At 40.6% G+C, this 19,262-nt stretch overlaps 1 protein-coding gene across 1 annotated transcript in view; it reads right to left on the bottom strand.

Moving 5' to 3' along the window:
* etnk1 (ethanolamine kinase 1) overlaps window positions 1-14,637 on the bottom strand; it is a 39,403-nt gene extending 24,766 nt beyond the window's left edge. Inside the window, exons 1-4 of the mRNA XM_048553967.2 lie at window positions 14,425-14,637; window positions 10,126-10,385; window positions 8,468-8,608; window positions 3,231-3,373 (exon numbers count right to left, since the gene is read on the bottom strand). Coding sequence (XP_048409924.1) covers window positions 3,231-3,373; window positions 8,468-8,608; window positions 10,126-10,385; window positions 14,425-14,571 — 691 coding nt within the window. The 5' untranslated portion in view covers window positions 14,572-14,637. The remainder of the gene's footprint in view (window positions 1-3,230; window positions 3,374-8,467; window positions 8,609-10,125; window positions 10,386-14,424) is intronic.
* Between the last annotated feature and the right edge of the window lie 4,625 nt (window positions 14,638-19,262).

Raw genomic sequence — 19,262 nt, 5'->3', positions numbered from 1 at the left:
TCCATATCATGGCCTACCAATATCTATACTCAATGAAGAGGACAATACTCACAGTTTCTCCTCCCTTTATTGAAATATGCTGAAACTCCACTCAGTAACTGCCATAAAAGATCTTTTGAAATCAGCAACAATCCAAGTAAAATTCACTCTCCATTTCTCACTCATGTAACAGTGCTTTTTTTTAAAAATCAGTCAGCATGCCACTCAATGATAATTTCTCTTCACTCCATGCTGTTCTTCAAGTGAAAAATAAGCTACACTTTCAAATAATGTACTATATTGACCAATAGATGGCACACACTCTCAACAATTGGATCCCCAAGTATGGTCCCAGGAGTCTAGAAGCAAATAGATATACTGATTGTAAAGGATAAGCTAACTCTACTTAAAAGACAAATGAAGTTTGAATATTTTCAGAAGTGAGAATCAATGAACTGAAGTTCCCAGCATTCAAATCTAGAGGGTTATAACTGAAATAGTTAATCTTTTCTAGATTCATGGTCATCAACTCAGGATAACACCATCCTGCGAGGGAATGTTCCTCAAAAAGAGATTGCCACCTCATCCCAGCAAACACCAGCAACCAATGTTACACTTATCCTATGCCTCTTTTTCCACATGACAAAATTTAAATTATTTATCAAAAACACAAGACATGCTAAAGATACAAACACACTTTCAACTGAAAAAAAAGTTTAAATTATATAATTTGAACAAGATTTCTCACAGAACTAGAACCAACTGTATAACTGGTATCAGAGATAGTGGGAACTGCAGATGCTGGAAAATCCGAGATAACAAAGCGTGGAGCCAGATGAACACAGCAGGCCAAGCATAAGATGCCGCTTGGCCTGATGTGTTCATCCGACTCCACACTTTGTTATCCAATTGTATGACTTATTAGGTTTTGCTCTTTAGCTTTCCTTCAGTTTTCTTCCCTCCAGTAACCTATTTTTCCAACACTTGGCCCATAGCCTTGATTGTTATGGCATATCAAAAGATAATCCGCGTACTTTTTAAAAAATTTGAGGTTTCCCACCTCAACTGTCACACCCCCACCAAGTCAGTGTATTCCAGATTCACACCATCCTCTGCATGAAAGAAGTTTGTCAAATTTCCTCTAAACTTACGACCGTTTTCCTTAAAATTATACTCTTTTGTTACTACCCTTATTGTAAGTGGAACAGCTACTTCCTATCCACAGGCACAGTGTGGAGCTGGAGGAACACAACAAGCCAGGCAGTAGAGAACCAGGAAAGGAGGGTCCCGAACCGAAACATCAATTTTCCTGTTCCTCTGATGCTGCCTCGCCTGTGCTCCTCCAGCTCCACACTGTGTTGTCTCTGACTCCAGCATTTGCAGTTCTTGCTATCTCTATTTCCTATCCACGCTGTCCATGTGGCTCAATCTTGTACATCTCACAGCATGGCCCCTCTCAGACTTCTCTGCTCTAAAGTAAACAACACAAGCCTATACTGCCTTTTCATAGTTAAAACGTTCACCCCAGGGGTATCGCCTCGGCATGCCCAAATACATCATTTTGTTACCAGAACTGCACACAGTACTCCAGTTGAGGCCTCACCCAAGTTTCGTACAGCTCCAACCTCCTTACTCTTCTCATCTATACCACGACTGATAAAGGCAAGTGCCTGAATGCCTTAACTACCTTATTAACTTCCCCTGCCATCTTCAGGGAACTAGAGACAAGCACCCCGAGATCCCTTTGTTTCCAAGCTTCCGAGTGTCTTGTAATTCATTGAGTATTCCCTTGTCTTGTTAGTTTTCCGCAAGTGCATCACTTCACATTTTCATGATTAAATTCCATCTTCCTCACCACCTATTGCGTACTGTAATCTAAGATCTTCCTCCTCAACATTAAGCACCCAGCTAATCTTTGACATCCACTAACTTATCATCCCTCCCCACATCCTCATCTAGAGAGCTCATATAACCACCAGTAATAAGGGACGCAGCACTGATCCGTGTACTACATCAGTGGATACCAGCCCCAATCATAGTCTTCTGTCTCCACCATCTGTCTCCTATCATTAAGCTAATTTTTGGACCAACTTGCCATGCTACCATGGACCCATGTGGTTTTACGTTCTTTTATCAGTCTCACATATGACACTTTGCTGAAACCCAACTTAATGACATCAGCAGCACTACCCTTGTGTACACACCCGATCACCACCTCAAAAAATTCTGTAAAATCTGTTAGGCATGACATCTTTCTGACAATGCTCCACTGACGAAGCCTGATCAACCCCTGCTTCTCTAAATGGAGCTTAAATTTTCTCCTTCTCTAGTTAGTCCAATAGTTTTCTCACCACTGATATTAAACTTACCAGTTTATTTCTACCCCTTTTTGTAAAATGGAACCCATTAGCTATCCTCCAGTCCTCTGGTACCTCCCTTAAGAACATGGAGGCATCAAAAATTTGGGTCAGAGTCACTATACATTCCTCTCTCATCTCCCACAACAGCCCCTGGACCTGGAGATTGGTCCAAGATGAACATCCTGGGGGTTGCACTGACCAGATGAACAGGCTAGCCATATAACACTGGGGTTACAAGAGAAAGTCAGGGGCTAGGAATACTGCAGTGAATAATCCACCTCCTGACTTCTCAAATCCTGTCCACCATCTACAAGGCTTCACTGTTGCTGGGTTTGAAATCCTGGCAAGCTTGCCGCACTGGCATTATGGGTGGACCAACAGCACAAGGACTGCAACAGTTCAAGACAGTTCACCACCACCTCAAGATCAGCTTGGGATACGCAATAAATGCTGGCCAACCAGCAACATCTGTGACTCATCAGTGAATTTTAAGAAAAGCCTGCCAAAACCTCCAAGACCTCTTCAGTGCCTAGTGCTTATGCTTAAAGCAATTATAGAAGTATTATTATAAAAACACACCCAACCTTGCCTGCATAGAAACAGGAGTCTTATGTACTTACATTTTTAAACATAATACTCCATTTAGACTGTGTTCTCTCCATAACCACTCCAAGTTACAGGTTAGGAACCCAATTAATTCAACCAGACACAGACACACACAAACACACTGAGCTTTTGGACCCTGAATTCCAAAAACAAAAGCAAAATCCAATTCAAAATGGAGTAATGCGTTTGTTATCGGGCTAAATTAATCTACCATACTCACTGCTTACAAGATGCAGTTCATTTACAGACAAATTGAATCACGTCAAATACTTGCTGGAGCTTTACCTTGTATTTCATTATAGATAATATTTTTAGACAATAAATCATTGTGGCACAGCACTACTGGGGAGCCAAGGCTAGACAGGTGTTCCTTCATCCATGCCAATTCCTGTTTAAGTTCATGAAGACGAGGGACTTGCATCGTGAACCTGCAAGAATTGGCAAGAATGTAAAAGAAAGTCAGGGACATTCTCATTTTTCAAATGAACCAAAAAACTGCAGTAGAAGAAGATCTGAAACAAAAGTAGTTTACAGTTTATATGGACCAAATGAGACAATATTATCCTAGATCTTGTTGTTGTTGGAACATACTTCATTCATTCCAGTGATAACATGTACCATCTAAGCTCTTCCTTCTATCAATGAAAGTATACAAAATCTAAAGTAAAGTAATAAATCATTCTGCCCATCTATTCTATGCTGGTGTTTAGGACTTATTTTTCCCTTCATCCTATGTGTCTCTTCACACTCTGCCTATGTACTTCTCCAGTTTGGTCCCTCAGACCCGTAACAGGTTTTTCCTCAAGTACTTTAAATTCGATGTGCATCAACAACACGGCTGGCAGCCCGTCCTGCATTCTCAAACACTGCATAGACGTATTATGACCAATTTCTTAACCATCAGCTATTTGCCATCTTATATACGTACCTTAGTACCAGACTTTCACACAAGCAGAATACTTCTCCACAGTGATCTTTAGCGAAGTCCTTTACAATATTAAGACACCAGTCTCAGTCTGCTCATTCCAATATGATAGATGCATCTTAACATAACTTGGGATAAACAGGAGAGAAGGAGGCATATGGCTCAACAAGTTCATGCTATTAACACTCCATGAAATTCCTTCAACTATCAGTACATAATGCTTTTCTGTTCTCATGTTTGTCTAGCTCTCCATCTCGGATCACATCAAGGAGATAACTTGGGAATATGAATTTGAAGTGAATGATTATCTATGATCTAGAACGTTGGAACAGACTGGAGGGGCTGAATGACCTACTCCCACTCAAGTTCTTTTTAAATGAATTCAAGCTATTCATCCCAACTATTTGTGGCAGCAACTTTCACAAAGTACTATCCTCTTAATTTTACTTTCACACTCTCACCAAGGCTTTATATCTAACTATTGCAGTCTTATTTTATGATTATATCCTTCAAGAACTTCACAGCAGTACCTAGCACGTTTTGACTCATCAATTTGTATCTCTACTTTTAACAATGGAGTTTTAACTTATCATGCAAGGTCAGTGGAAATCAACTTAAAATCTTCCACATTCAATAATTTTAAAACACTAAATGCAACATGACCCTAATTACAGTTCAGGAAGGTAAAAGATGCAAATGGTAGATTTGCTTCCAATGTCTTCTTTCCTAGTAGGGATCTACAGGGCCAGCCTGATCTAATACAGTAGAAAACAGCATAACAATCTAACAGGAAGAGGCTGCCTTCAACAAAGATGTCATGAAATTCATTATTTTATCCATTCTTTGAACCGAGCAAGCCAGCCAATCCACGGCTCGCAACAGTTACGGAACAGATAGGTCCAAAAGTTGCAAAGTAGGAACATTCAATTTTGACAAGACAGTGCAGATACCACTGAAAAGAAGTATAAAGGACAAAGCTGGAAAAAGAAACCGGTGTAGACTGCATGTTGGAGTGCCTGTTATTTTTCTAAACTGTACTGGTGGGAATGGCAACTGAACTGCAGAGGTTCCAGACAAAAATGCCAGTGAGAAGTCAGAAGTAGCTGAATAGCAGTGCTGCAGAACATTAGGTTATTTTAGGAATTAGTAGGCAGTTAGGTATTGAAGTCAACGACATCCTTAGAACTGAAGGTGGTGGTGGGCTGGCAGGATTGTGTTGGAAGAGGCCAGAGCACAACCAGTTCAGTACAGCTGAATGTTTCCTGAATGCAACTATATTTAAGATTCAAAAATCCCGCACTGTATTAGTATTGGCTTGGTTAATCAAACAAGTTGAACATAATATCAGATTGGAAGAAATATATACAATGTAGCAAAATTAATCATAATCCAACAGATTGGGTAAATTTTAAAAGACAACAGATGACCAAATAAGAAGAAAATTAACTGTAACTAGCATGGAATATAAAGAGACAGTAAAAGTTTATTTAAATTTATACAGAAGAGAGACAGGCCAAAGTGAGTACAAGTCCCCTTAGAGAATGAGGCCAGGAAATAAAGGGGAACCAGGAAATGGCACAGGAGTTGCATAGATACTTTGCATAAATCTTCACTGGTAGAGGACACAAATAGCATTACTTAAATATTAAAAAATCTCAAGGGGCTAAAGGATGGATAGGGTAGTAAATGACTGTTATTAGTTTCAGTTGTACTTTTTCTCCAACGAGATTAAAGGCCAGTAAGTTTACCAAATTAGATGAGTTGCACCCTAGCATTTTAAAGGAAGTAGCCAGAGGTAGTAGTTGCACTCACATTAACCTTCCAAAAACCCTTATTCAATACAGGGAGACAACCAAATTACATGTAACTACAGGCCAGTTAGCTTTGTATCTATCGTTGATAAAAAGTCATCACCTTTACTTTAAAAGGATGTGGTAGTGGAGCAGTTAGAAATACAAATACAATGAAGAGAAAACATTGCTTCAGGAAAGGTAAGTCATGGCCTTATTCGTAGGAATTTAGGATGTAACAGGATGATTGATAAATTAGAATCAATAGTTATAGTATATTTAGAGCTCCGTAAGACATTCCATCAGATAGAATACATAATGTCTCGAAGTTGGGTAGAGCACATGCGAATTGGAAGACAGGAAGTTAGAATTTGATATTTGTAAAATGTTCAGGAAGAAAGCAATGCGTCGTCCCTTTAAAAGATTCTACTTTTTCTTTGCTTAGAGATATCTGTGAGCAACAGCTTATAAGTTTGCAAGTACACAAACAGCACCCAAATTCAAACATTTGTATCAAAAGGTTGTACAGTTAGCAGGCCAAGCGGCAATTTTTAACCAGGACAAGTTTTGAATTTAGCCAATCAATTTGAACCAGGCACTTAGATACTGAAAACCAAATTAAATTTAAATCTAATGGTTTTGACAATGTAGGACCAATCCCATCCTAAGAAATATTGACGTGTCATCAAGGGTATAAAAGAAGGGGGCAGTTGGTCAAAGACTTCAGAGCTAATAGCCCTCAGCTCTCAAGAGAGAATCACTGGCTCTTACGGCATCCTCTATGCCTTACAGGAGGCACCATCTAAATAACAACAGCTCCAATGATACAGTGAGTTAATATTCCTGACTATTATTGATGGAGAAAGCACAGAACATTCCGAAAGACATAACCTGGCGGTAATTTCGAAAGAACAATTTTTTAAAAAATATACAACTGGGCCTTATATTTATTCGAACAGCATGCCATTAGAATCTTGCTATATTTGGCAATTGTTAGTAGTTAGAAGGAATTTATCCTGTTTGTTAATAGTTTAGTTAATTTGTTCACAGTTAGAGCTAAACAAATAAAATGTTTGCTTGTTCATTGTAAAGTGAGCACCAGGGATTTAGTTTATTTGACCAGTTGAAGTTGCTCAAAGTCAGGTTACATCACTTTTCACACTCCTTTTATAGATTATAGAGCGGGGTGCTCCTCTTTGGGTGTTTTGGTGTTAGTTCTCAGGGGTGGGACGGGGGATGGTCAATGTCCACTTTATGACAATAAGGCTACTTGAAAAGATAAATGTACATATTTTAGAGGATTGTATATTAGCATGAAAAGAGAATTGATTCACAAATAGAACAGAGAATTGGGATTAAAATAAGAAGGCATTTTCAGGATAGCCACATATAACCATCGGAGTACCACAGGAATCAATGCCTGAACCACAATTATTTGTAATATGTTAATGACTTGGATGAGGACAGTCAACGTACTTCATGAAGTTTGCAGCGGACACAAAAACAGGAGGGAAGGCAAGTGGTGTCAGGATGTCAGAGCCGAAGTAGAGATACAGACAGGTTAAGTGAGCGGGCAGAAACTTAGCAGATGGGTATAACAAGACATTATGCATTTTGGTAAGATGATAAGAAGAGGTGACTATTATTTAAATGCAGAGATAAAGCAAAAAATTAAAAAACAAACTGCAGTGGTATTTGGACAGCCCCATGCATGAATCACAAAATGCTAACATCCAAATTCAATATGTAATATTGAAGGCATTTGCACTGCTGGCTTTTATTTCAAAGGAAATAGAGTGCTAAACTGAGGTTTTGCTAAAATAATATTAATTAGATTACATCCGGAATATTGAAAGCAGCTTTGATAACTTTATGTACTTGCAGTCTAGAGAGGTTTAACCCAGTGATTCTGGGTTTGGGGAGGCTGAGTAGGCTAGTCATTTACTCATTGGAGTTTAGAAGAGAAGGCTTCATTGAAACAGACAAGATTCTTTAGATGCTCAGCAGTGTGGATAAGGAGTGGCCTCTTCCTTCTGGAAGAGTCTAGGACCAAATAGGATCATTATAAAGTAAGGGGTTGTCCATTTCTGTCTTAAGTGAGATGTAATTTGTTGGCTTAGGGTAGTGAATGTATCCAACTTCCTTTACTTGAGAGCTTAAGTATATTTAAAACTCAGTTAGGCAGATTTTTAATTCAGAAAGCAAATCAAAGGCTATTAAGACAGGAAAGTTGAGTTGAGGATTCTCAGCTTGGTTATAATCTCATTGAAACCGATACAAATTCCACAGGCTGCATGGCCTACTTCTGTTTCCTTTTATAATCTAAAAATTTCTGACCTTCTGTTTTTTGATTCATCCATTGATTTCACCTTGAACATGCCAAATAAATAAAATAGCAAAAACACTGCACCCTACACGTTATTTTTGATTTCCAAATGCAATACTTTGCACATTTGCATTAAATTACAGCTGTCATCCACCCCATATATTGTAATTTGAACTTTCACCAATTCCACCACTTTGGCTCAGCTGGTAACTGATGCAATGTTGACCATTTTGCATGGGGTTTTTGAATACAACGTAATTTATGAAAATTAAAACTGCAGTTGTCCCAAGACTATGCCCATGGGGCACAATTCCACACCATCTATCACCCTAAGCTATTCTAATGTACATCAGTGTTAACTCATTTGCCACATACATAGTTACAATTTGCTCATGGAAGACACCTCCTGAAAAATACAAAAATGATGTAGCTACATAGTGCAGTTGGGTCAAAATACAGATTTTCAATGAATAAATCATACCTTGCCTGCAAACGTTCATCTGCAAATTCAGTGGTAACAAGACTGAAGTATTTTTCCAGCTTTGACCATAGATTTGGCTTGGGATTCCAGCCATTATGCGCATGAATGGAATGAATCTTTGCTAGTTGTCTGGTTATAAGCCTGAGCAGCAGAAAATGAAGTGGCATTTTAAATGGAATCAAATTAGACCAGCAGTAATGTTAGACTACATTGGAATTGAAAAACACTCACTCACTGTTAACATTCCTATTTATCTTTAGAAGTCATATCTTCGACAACATTAAAAAGCTCACGTCTCTTCTAATTTAACTGTCAAAAGGCACAGAAAAGAACTGTGAGGACCAGAACAAACTGTCACCATTTGAAGGGGTAATTCACTGTAGCATTTTGTGAAGTACAATACTGAAAATACATCTGGATCTCTCCTTGGACACAGGGCCTGTAGCCAAAGTCCCACCACACTCTTTGACAAACAAAATGTGACACTGGATGACTTTGTTATATTTTATAATCACCAATTCCCAACATGAAAATTGCAGAATAGTACCATACTACATAGTTTTCATTTTCCAAGTGTTTATGGAACATTTAACAATTTAAACAGCAGAATGACCCATTAACAGCAACAATATTTAATGGTGTTTTAAAAAGTGAGTTGTTGCACTTTTATTTAGACTAGGGCTCACTTAAATGTTTGCACAGTATATTTTTTTTTCTATTCGAGTTAAAGGTAGTCATTCTAAACCTTCAACACACTCTTTAGCCATTTAGTTACTGATTTGAATTGTGTAATCAGAAAAATAAATCTGCAGGTCTTCAGCCAGTCTCCAATTTGCAATTTGCAAGTCTCCAGTAGGATCAAAGTTGCAAAGGCACATATATGAGTAAAATGCACTGCATCTGGAATTTCCATTTAAGGACGCATTTCATGAAATCATAGAATTCCTACAATGGAGAAATAGGTCATTTGGCCCAATAAGTCCCCTCCAACTCTCCGAAGAGCATCCTACCAAACCCAACCCTATCCCTGTAACCCTGTATTTCCCATAGCTAACCTACATAATCCTGGACACTACAGGCAATTTGGCATGGCCAATTCATCTAACCCGCACATCTTTGGACCGTGGGAGGAAACTGGGGCACCCAGAGGGAATCCAAACAGATGCAGAGGGAATATGCAAACGCCACACAGGACAGTCACCCAAGGCTGGAATGGAACCCGGGTCCCTGGTGCTGAGACAGCAGAACAAACCACTGAGCTCAAAATATAAATTGGACGGGGCTAAACCTGTTAGAGTTAAATAACTATTCACTTCTAGACCAAGGCACAATTTAATGCTCAGCCTGTAAAATGCATTACAAAGTACTGAGTGAGAACTTAACAACCAGTTCAGATGCATGACCACCCCCTAACAAAAACTAAGGTAGAAAATAAACGACCGATGCTAGATAGAAAAATCATGCAACAGGCTCACAAAAGACTATTTCACAAAGTTTAATTCTGGTTTTTACTAAATCAGCAATTGTCCTTTAAATGAAATTGTGCTGGTGCTACAATGATGTGCTCACGTTAAACCACAAATAGTGTGAAAAACAAAAATTATGATTTTCTATTTTTTTGAATACTTGTGAAATCTAGAAGAGGTGGAAAGAAGTACCTGAAAATGGATGGATTCCTGACATGTTCTGGATCCAATGCAACGCCTTCCATAAATTTATAACACAGCCCATTCTGAAAGGTGCAGTACAGTTGTGGCGCACAGCCATGAGCATGCAAGACGTGAAAGCTCTTCACTTCATTTTCACGATCAACAAACAAGTCTGTCTTGTTGCCATACACCCTCACCAAAACTGCATCATCTGATGAATCACTAACGTAACAAGCAACAAGTTTATTCGTGATACCATCTGTGAACACCTGTTGAATCAAAATTAAAAAACTGAAACAATAAAACACCTTAAATCATATCAACTGGGCAAATTGCTATTCTATCAATATCTTACATTCAGATCATACTCTAGTAGCACTGTTAAAAGTGGAAAGAAACACAATCAATCATGCACTATTCTAAAGTATCAAAGCTTCAGAAAGTTCACCAACATATACTGATGTTCATACAGGCAGCCCCTGGTTGAGAACAGGATCCGTTCTTGAATCTGCTCACAGTTTGAGCACAACCAAGTCATGGTTTATAAGGAAATGCCTGTGGGATTTTTTAAGTTACACCTTTATGGGATTACAATCATATGTATGAATGCACATGAGGAGGGTATTCGTAAATCAGGAAACCCTTGTATTAAAATTGTACGCACACAGACTTCAAACACTGTGAAATTTTAATAAAAGTACTGAAGAAATATGGATACTGGAAATCAGAAGCAAATTAGAATTTATTAGAAAATCTCAGGTCTGGCAGCATCTGTGGTCAGAAAGTAGAGTTAATGCTTCCAGTCCAGCAACCTATAAATAAGTTCTGAAGAAGGGCTATGGCACCCAAAGTGTTAACTCTACTTTTTTTCCACAAATGCTGCCAAAACTGTTGAGTTTATCCATCAATTTTTGTTCATGATTATGAAATCCTTAGTTGGAAATCTGGCACTTATCCAAGTCAAGAAATCTCAATATAAATTTCATATTTTGCATGCAACTGATGGCACTGTTTATCTTCAACTAAATGACATTAGAATGAGTAACAAGACTAGGAAGGAGAAATTAAATTACTTGACGTCTCCTACACTCAATACAAAGTCTAATCAGCTTTACCAACTACTATCTATTCCTATCAATACAAATTCTGAATAATTTGTGGCATAAAATAATTAAATGTAGCAAGACAGTGAATCAAATATTTTGCTACTACATAGCAATCTCCTACACAATCAACCTAGCAGACATATTGACAGGATCCAACTAGGTCTGGATGGCCTTTCAGATAGATCTCCATTGACAAATCCGTTTATTCAGAAAATCAGCATCAGATATCTTCTGCTGTAATATGACTGTCAATATAACAAACAAATCTATAACCAAGTTACCATACAACGATTGTTCTCAGTCCTGCTGGATCTTCTCATTGAGAAAACAATTTGTATATAGCCTAGTTAAAATGGTGAAACCATGCAGAAGCACTTCAAAAAGAGTCAGACAAAATTTGACTAAATGAGCACACAAGTGTATACTATGTCAAACCGCCCCAAAGCTCGGTTTTAGGTGCATCTGAAAGGGGTGCCTGGACAAACAGTCAAGGTGACAATGAGAGTTTAGAAATGGGAAGATAAACTATTGCTTGAACTTCTACGGTGCACTGGACATATAAAAACGGGACCAAGCAAATGCAGTGGAAAACAAATTGGACACAGACAAGAGAGACTTATGTTATGGCTGATCATTGCTACTGCTTGGATAATGAGGGGTGAAACAGGACAATCAATTGTAGGATAACATCTATAACTTCAATTAGGATTACTGAATGCCACTTTCAGGATCAGAGATTCCTGATTCAGAAACAAAATACTGCAGAAGTTGGAAACCTGAATGTGAAAAAGACATTGCTGGAACTGTATAACAGATCAGAAAGGAAAATATTGGAAATACATAGCACGTCAGGCAGCACCTGTGGAAATAGAAACAGTTAATATTTCAGGTCAATGACCTTTCATTTGAACTGCTTGTCTTTCAGGTTCTGAGATATGAGATTCAAATTTGGAAATGCATGCACAAGCAGAAATGTCAGAAAGTGAGAACCCAATGAAGGGCATGAAAGGAAATGGAAGCACAGCAGATGTAATAGAAGTTAGCTAACATGGTGCCACCATTTAAGACAGGTAGTGAGGGAAAGCCAGGGAACTACAGATCAATGAGCCTGACCTCAGTGGTGGACACGTTGGAGGAGATCCTGAGAAGCAGGATTTACAAGTATTTAGAAAGGTAAAGTCTGATTAGGGATAATCAACATGTCTGTGTGTGGGAAATAACATCTCACTAACTTGATTGAGTTTTCTGAATAAGTGACAAAGAGGATTGATGATGGCAGAGCGGTAGATGTTATTTGTATGGACTTCAGTAAGGCAGGGGACAACGTTGCTCATGGTAGACTGGTTAGCAAGGTTAGATCACATGTAATACAGGGAGAACCAGCCATCTAGATACAGAACTGACTCAAAATGCAGGAGAGAGGGGGTAGTGGTGGAGGGTTGATTTTCAGACTGGAAGACTGTGGCCAGCAGTGTGCTGAAAGGATCAATGATGGGTCCACTGCTTTTTGTCAGGTATATAAATGATTTGGATGTGAATACGGCAGGCATGCTCAGTAGGTTTGCAGATGACACCAAAATCGGTGGTGTTATGGACAGCCAAGGATACCTCAGAGTTCAACAAGACCTTGATCAGATGGGCCAATGGGCTGAGGAGTGGCAGATGGAGTTTGCTTTAGATAAATGTGAAGTGCTGCATTTTGGAAAGGCAAAACAGGGCAGGACTTATATACTTAATGGTAAGATCTCAGGGAATATCACTGAACAGAGGCCTTTGAGTGCAGGTTCCTGGAAATTGGGGTCGCAGATAGGACGGGTAGTGAAAAAGGTGTTTGGAATTCCTGCCTTTATTGGTCAGTGTATTGAACGTAGGAGTTGGGAGATCATATTGCTGCTGTACAGGACATTGGTTAGGCCATTGTTAGAATACTGCGTTCAAGTCCGGTCTCCCTGCTTTAGGAAGAAAATCATGAAACTTGAAAGGGTTCAGAAAAGATTTACAAGGATGTTGCCAGAGTTGGACGGTTTGAGCTACAGGGAAAGGCCGAATAGGCTGGGACCATATTCGTCAGAGTGTTGGAGGCTGAGGGGTGGCCTTAAAGAAGTTTATAAAATCATGAGGGGACACAAACAGGGTGAATAGCCATGGTCTTTCCCCCAGGGTAGTACAGTGCAGAAGTAGACAGCATAGATTTAAGGTGAGAGGGGAAAGTTTTAAAAGGAACAAAGGGGCAACCTTTTTCATGCAGAGGGTGGTGCATGCATAGAATTAGCTGCTAGAGGAAAGTGGCAGAGGCTGGTACAATTACTACATTTAAAAAGCATCTGGATGGGTACATGACTAGGAGTGGTTTAGAGGGATATAAGCTAAATGTTGGAAAATGGGACAAAATTGATTCAGGTGGTCTGGTTGGCACAGACCAGTCAGACCGAAGGGTCTATTTCCATGCTGTACAGATCTACAACTCTATCCACACCATTTGACAACACCTCCTGTAGTGCAGATCCCATGCCAAGGACACATTTCCCAAATGGCAACTGCGTTCAGTCCACTCTGCCGTGTTCCCCCGTCCTCCTGTGCCCCCACAGCCGCTCCCCCCCATCGTGTTCCCCCATCCTCCTTTGCCCCCACAGCCACCCCCCAATCGTGTCCGAGATAAGGGAACTGCAGATGCTGGAGAATCCACGACAACAAAATGTGAGGCTGGATGAACACAGCAGGCCAAGCAGCATCTCAGGAGCACAAAAGCTGACGTTTCGGGCCTAGACCCTTCATCAGAGCCCTCTGATGAAGGGTCTAGGCCCGAAACGTCAGCTTTTGTGCTCCTGAGATGCTGCTTGGCCTGCTGTGTTCATCCAGCCTCACATTTTGTTGCCCCAATCGTGTCCCCCGTCCTCCAGTGTCCCCACAGCCGCCCCCCACCGTCCTCCTCTGCCCCCTCAATACCTCCTTCCTCCGCATCCACAGCCCATTCCCTCTCTTCCCATCAGCACCCTCCTCCTCACCAGGGCCTAACCCTTCTAGCAGTGCTGCCTGATTATCTTCTGGAAAGAACAGATGAGGGGAGGGGAGGGGTCACGGTTAAACAAAGTGACAGAACACCTCATCACCATCAGCCTAGTCCGGCCCTGCCAACAACGGCGCAGATTCAAGGCCCTGGCGACAGAGACACACACCCCCTCTCCCCCAGCCTTACGCTTACCTTCAGCCTGATCTGAGCCGGGTCCCAGTGCGGCCTCAGTTCTTTCATGAGCCGCAAAGAGCCAGTTTCCATGTCCTGTTCATCCACGCTGACGTGAAGCCTGGGGACTGCGGGGGCCGCAAGAGGGACATGGATGTAACCGGCCATGGAAGCACCGGCTTCTCACTGCTGGAACCTTCCAGCGAGCCACGCGTGCGCCGGCCCGGCACGTTCCCAGCAACGTCAGGACGCGAGCCACTGCGTCCACCCCAACCACGTGACAGTTTAAGGAAGCAGGCGGGGCTTAGTCACACTCATCAACAAGTCGCGTTAGTCCTCATGTTCTTTAAGTGATGGCTCAATGTTTAGTTCTACTGCCTCACTACACCAAGGACCCGGGGTTTGATTCCACCGGAGGATATCTCTGCGGAGGTTGCACAGTCTCCCCTTGCTCTTCCCACAGTCCAAAGATTTGCAGGTTAGGTGGTTTAGCCCTGGTGAATTGTCCATAGTGTTCAGTGAGATGTAGTTAGGTGCATTGGTTATGGGAGTTATAGTATGGGTCTGGGTGGGATGTCCCCGCGCTGAGGGGATTCTGTGAGTGAAACGTCCCAGGGGACTTCACTGAGCAATCTAAATGATGACACTGATCGTAGAAAGAGGTAGTCTTTGAGAATTGTATTCTGTGAGAGGTTTCTTGTGGCGCATTGTTACACAAAATACTGTGCTGCAGGTCATCTGAAATAACAGAACGTTTTTGTGCTCAAAGCCTAAATCCGCAAAGGTAAGAGTATTACTAACTGAATCACAGCCAATAATGGCTGAATAGCGATGACTAAACTTCCAAATATAGATTTAAAAACCCTGGAATCTTGTAAAACAAAACTGAGATGTCATAAGAAAGGCTTGATATAAATTTCTAGATAAATAAACTAATATGATACTGTTCCTCAACTATCTGATGAATATTTTCGTTTTAAAATTAAAAGAAATAACAACCTATGTTTGTGTCATGTTTTTAATCTAATGAAACATCTCAACTGCTTCATATGAGCATTAAAAAAATGATTGTGATATTGAGACACCTACAGAGATATTAGGTCAGATGTCACTGAAGCATCAGAAACATCAGTTTAGGCCACAAGCGAGTTAAAAAGATATTTGGGGTTTTAAACCTGAACAGCGCTTTTGAAATGCCTGACAAAGAAATGTAAGGAGTAAAGGACCTTGGACAGAATGAATAGAAGATTTTAATGAAAAGAATGAGAAATGACACATTTTGAGCTTAGAAAGATGCAAGCTAAAAAATTTCAGTGAAGTATTAATGAAAAAAAATCAACAACATAATATATAGGGGTCACCCTATGCCAAGGATCCAAGTTCAATTCCAGCCTCAGGCGACTGTCTGTGTGAAGTTTGCACGGTCTCCACATGTCTGTGCAGTGTTTCCTTTGGGTGCTCCAGTTTCCTCCTACAGTCCAAAGATGTGCAGGTCACGTGAATTGGTCATTAGGAAATGTAGAGTTGAAGGGTGTAGGGTAAGGTCGTAGGCCTGGCTCTGGGAGGCACTTTGGAGGGTCAGTGTTGACCCAAGGGGCCAAATCGCCTACTTCCACATAGAGATTCTATGAACAGATAGATGAGCAATAAAGGTTACATCAGAGAGCTGTTAGAGGCCAGGGTTGAAAGAATGGTGAGGCAAGGGTGATGGAGGCAGCATTTAAGAAGCATCTGGGTAAGCATTTAAAATGCCAAAGCATTGTAGACTGTGGACCAAGTGCAAGTAAATGAGATTAGTGTAGCTTGGAAGAAAAGCAGAAGTTGCTGGAAAACCCCAGCAGATCTGGCAGCATCTGTGAAGAAAACAATCAGAGTTAATATTTCAGGTCCAATGACCATTCCTCAGTTCTGTGGAAGGGTCTGTTCTAGGAACGGGTCACAATAACCAAAAGGTTAAATCTGATTCCTTTTTCCACAGATGCTGCCAGACCTGCTGAGCTTTTCCAGCAACTTCTGTTTTTGTTCCTGATTTACAGCATCCGCAGTTCTTTCAGTTTTCATTTAGTATTGTTTGGTGTTTCCTGTTTGGCATAGATGCAGTGGGCCAAAAGGCTTGTTTCTATCTTACACGACAGTATGACTAAAATGGTGGAAAAATTATGGTCAGTTTCTTTGGAAAGTAAAACGGAGTTAATGTTTTAATTCATGACTGTTCATTAGAATGCTCCAGATAGATGCCAATCAACTTGCCTTCAGTTTGCAGCATATTTAGATTTCAGTGCATTTATACTAGGTCGTTCCAAAACAGCTTCATAACCAATCATCCATGTTTGAAGCAGGGCCACTGTTTTGTGAAAACATTCTAGTATTCAAAATCCTCTGTGGTCTCACTGTTTCCCCAGCTCTGTAACCTCTTTGAGTTACTCAAAGCTTCAAGATTTCTGTGCTCCTCTAATTCCCTTTCCTGGCTTTAATCACTCCTACATTGGTGGTTATACCTTTAGCTGGGTTCTAAAATCTTGCTCCAAAATGTCTCCGCTAATCTTTCTGTCTTCTTTGAGATGATCTTTGACACCCATATCTTTCAGCAAGAATTTGGATCAGTAATCACTACATTGCTGGATGTCAAATCTTATTTAATAATACACCCTGGGACTTCAGTGAACGTGTGAATGACATCAAGAAAATGCAGAGGATTTTTACCAAATGTATTCAGGATGGTGAATTAAGCTGTGAGGTTAGGTTGGAATTGCTGGGGTTATTCATTTCTGAGCGAAGAAGGTTTGAAGAAAGGCTACTGAACTTAAAACATTGACTCTGTTTTCCCAGCACAGAGGCTCCCAGACCTGCTGAGTTTTTTCAGCAATTTCTGAATCTGTTTCAGATTTCCAGCATTCAGATTTCTTTGTTTTATTTATACAAGACTGTGGGAAGCTTTTATAGAGATGTACAAAATTATGACAGTTTAAATAAGGTAGGGAAAGAAACACTCTTTCTGTCAGTCTATTGTATAAAGCTCGTGGGGCACAGATTTAAGATTTTGGTCAAGAAGTGCAAGGGGAATGTGACAAAGAACCTTCTGTGGCAGGGAGTTATAACGATCTGGAACTTTCTGCCCACACGCACAGTTGAAGGAGAAACAACAATTTCAAAAGGAAATTGGATGCATACTTGAGGAAGGTGAAACAATGGGAATCGCAGTGATGTGCAACTGACTGGATTACAATATGGGGATCTGAAATGGACACAATAGGCCAAATGGCTTCCTCTGCACGCTAAATGATCTACTTAACCATACAGCTTTAAAAGTCTGCCATATTACTTATTGATTGCTGAAAGCAAATCCTCAAAGCCAATCCATATCTTCCTCATTTGCCCAATGCACGATAATTGTCCACCATTTAGTCATTGTAAATGTGCACCATTAATGTATCTCTTCACAAATACATAATATACTAAGGTCGCAGTAGTGGACGTTGGCTGCACAGTGAACCTTTTGGTAAAATTCCTCATGTCATATTTGTTCAAAGTCTGCCATCATGATTTTTGATACCAGGAACACATTAGTGACTTGCTCAGTTTCCTCTTCCTTGATGCAAAGGTAGGTTTTGTACAAAAACGTTGCTCCATAAGGGGCACTGAGATGGAAGGTGTGCGGTAGGTGGATGGAACAGGTCATCATGGAGTGATAATTGAGGTGTAACAGGGACGGTTTCAACCAAATTGTTGGTTTTCATTCATCAGTGAATGTGTGGGAGAGTAATGTTTGTGATGTTTAGTGAGCTGAACAGCCTACTCCTGTTCCAATGTTTCTACGATCGGAAGTCAAGGGAGGGGTGTTGAACAGAGGCTTCCAGTTACGATAGGTACTGCTACATTCAGTTGAGCTCCGTGTGTGTGTGTGTGTGTGTGTGTGTGTGTGTGTGTGTGAGTGTGAGAGAGAGAGAGAGAGAGAGAGAGAGAGACAGACAGTGTGAATGTGTTGACATCTCCCAGACAGTGCACAGTAAGTACTCGGCTGTGCACTATTTTACAGGGCAAATGCTGAGGTCTAGAATGTTGTGATAACAGTGAACCACAAAGATCTAACAAATTTGATTCATAGTTTATTTCTGGTTTGACCTTTGTTGGTTTTTGCTTCATATGTTCGCAGATGGACAAAGTCCAATCCAGAGGATGTTGGGCTGGGTCATGCTTTTGCCTCTGGCCATCCATGTAGATTGGCACTGGCAATGGGGAGATGTTATATTATAAGCAAGTATGACAGCCAATTTGGGTGGATAATTAAATATCTCAGTGCAGGAGCAGGCTCCATAAACATCCTCAATGATAAGGGTGTCCAGCACATCTGCTCGAAATTCAAGTCTGAAGTGTTTGAAAACATGGTGAGCCAGAAGTATCAAGTGAACAACTCATCTTGAGGTCCCCAGCATCACTCTGTAGGATTGTGATGGAATACTCTCCACTTGCCTGGATAAATGGAGTTCTAACGCTCAAGAAGCGGACTACATGCCTCATTCACCACCTTCAACATTCACCTCCTCTCTAGATATGTGAGTCTTAAACCATTTTGATTAATGCCTACGTGAAGGACCAACTAAGTACTGCAAACGCAGTTATACTGAAGATCTGTGCTCCAGAATCACTCTCCCAGCCCAGCTGTTCCAGTACAGTTACAACAGTTACCCAGTCATGTGGAAAATTGCCCAAGTATTGTCCTCATTGCTGTACTCTCCGTCACTAGCAAAGTTAAGGAATGTGTTAACAGCACTATTAGTCGGCATTTACTCAGCAATAACATGCTATGATTAGGATCCATCAGGGCCACTTGGCTCCTGCCCTCAGTGCAGCTTTAGGTC

Source organism: Stegostoma tigrinum, chromosome 25 (genome assembly GCF_030684315.1).
Source record: "Stegostoma tigrinum isolate sSteTig4 chromosome 25, sSteTig4.hap1, whole genome shotgun sequence".
NCBI lineage: Eukaryota > Metazoa > Chordata > Chondrichthyes > Orectolobiformes > Stegostomatidae > Stegostoma > Stegostoma tigrinum.
This window is presented reverse-complemented; position numbering and strand designations above follow the sequence as displayed.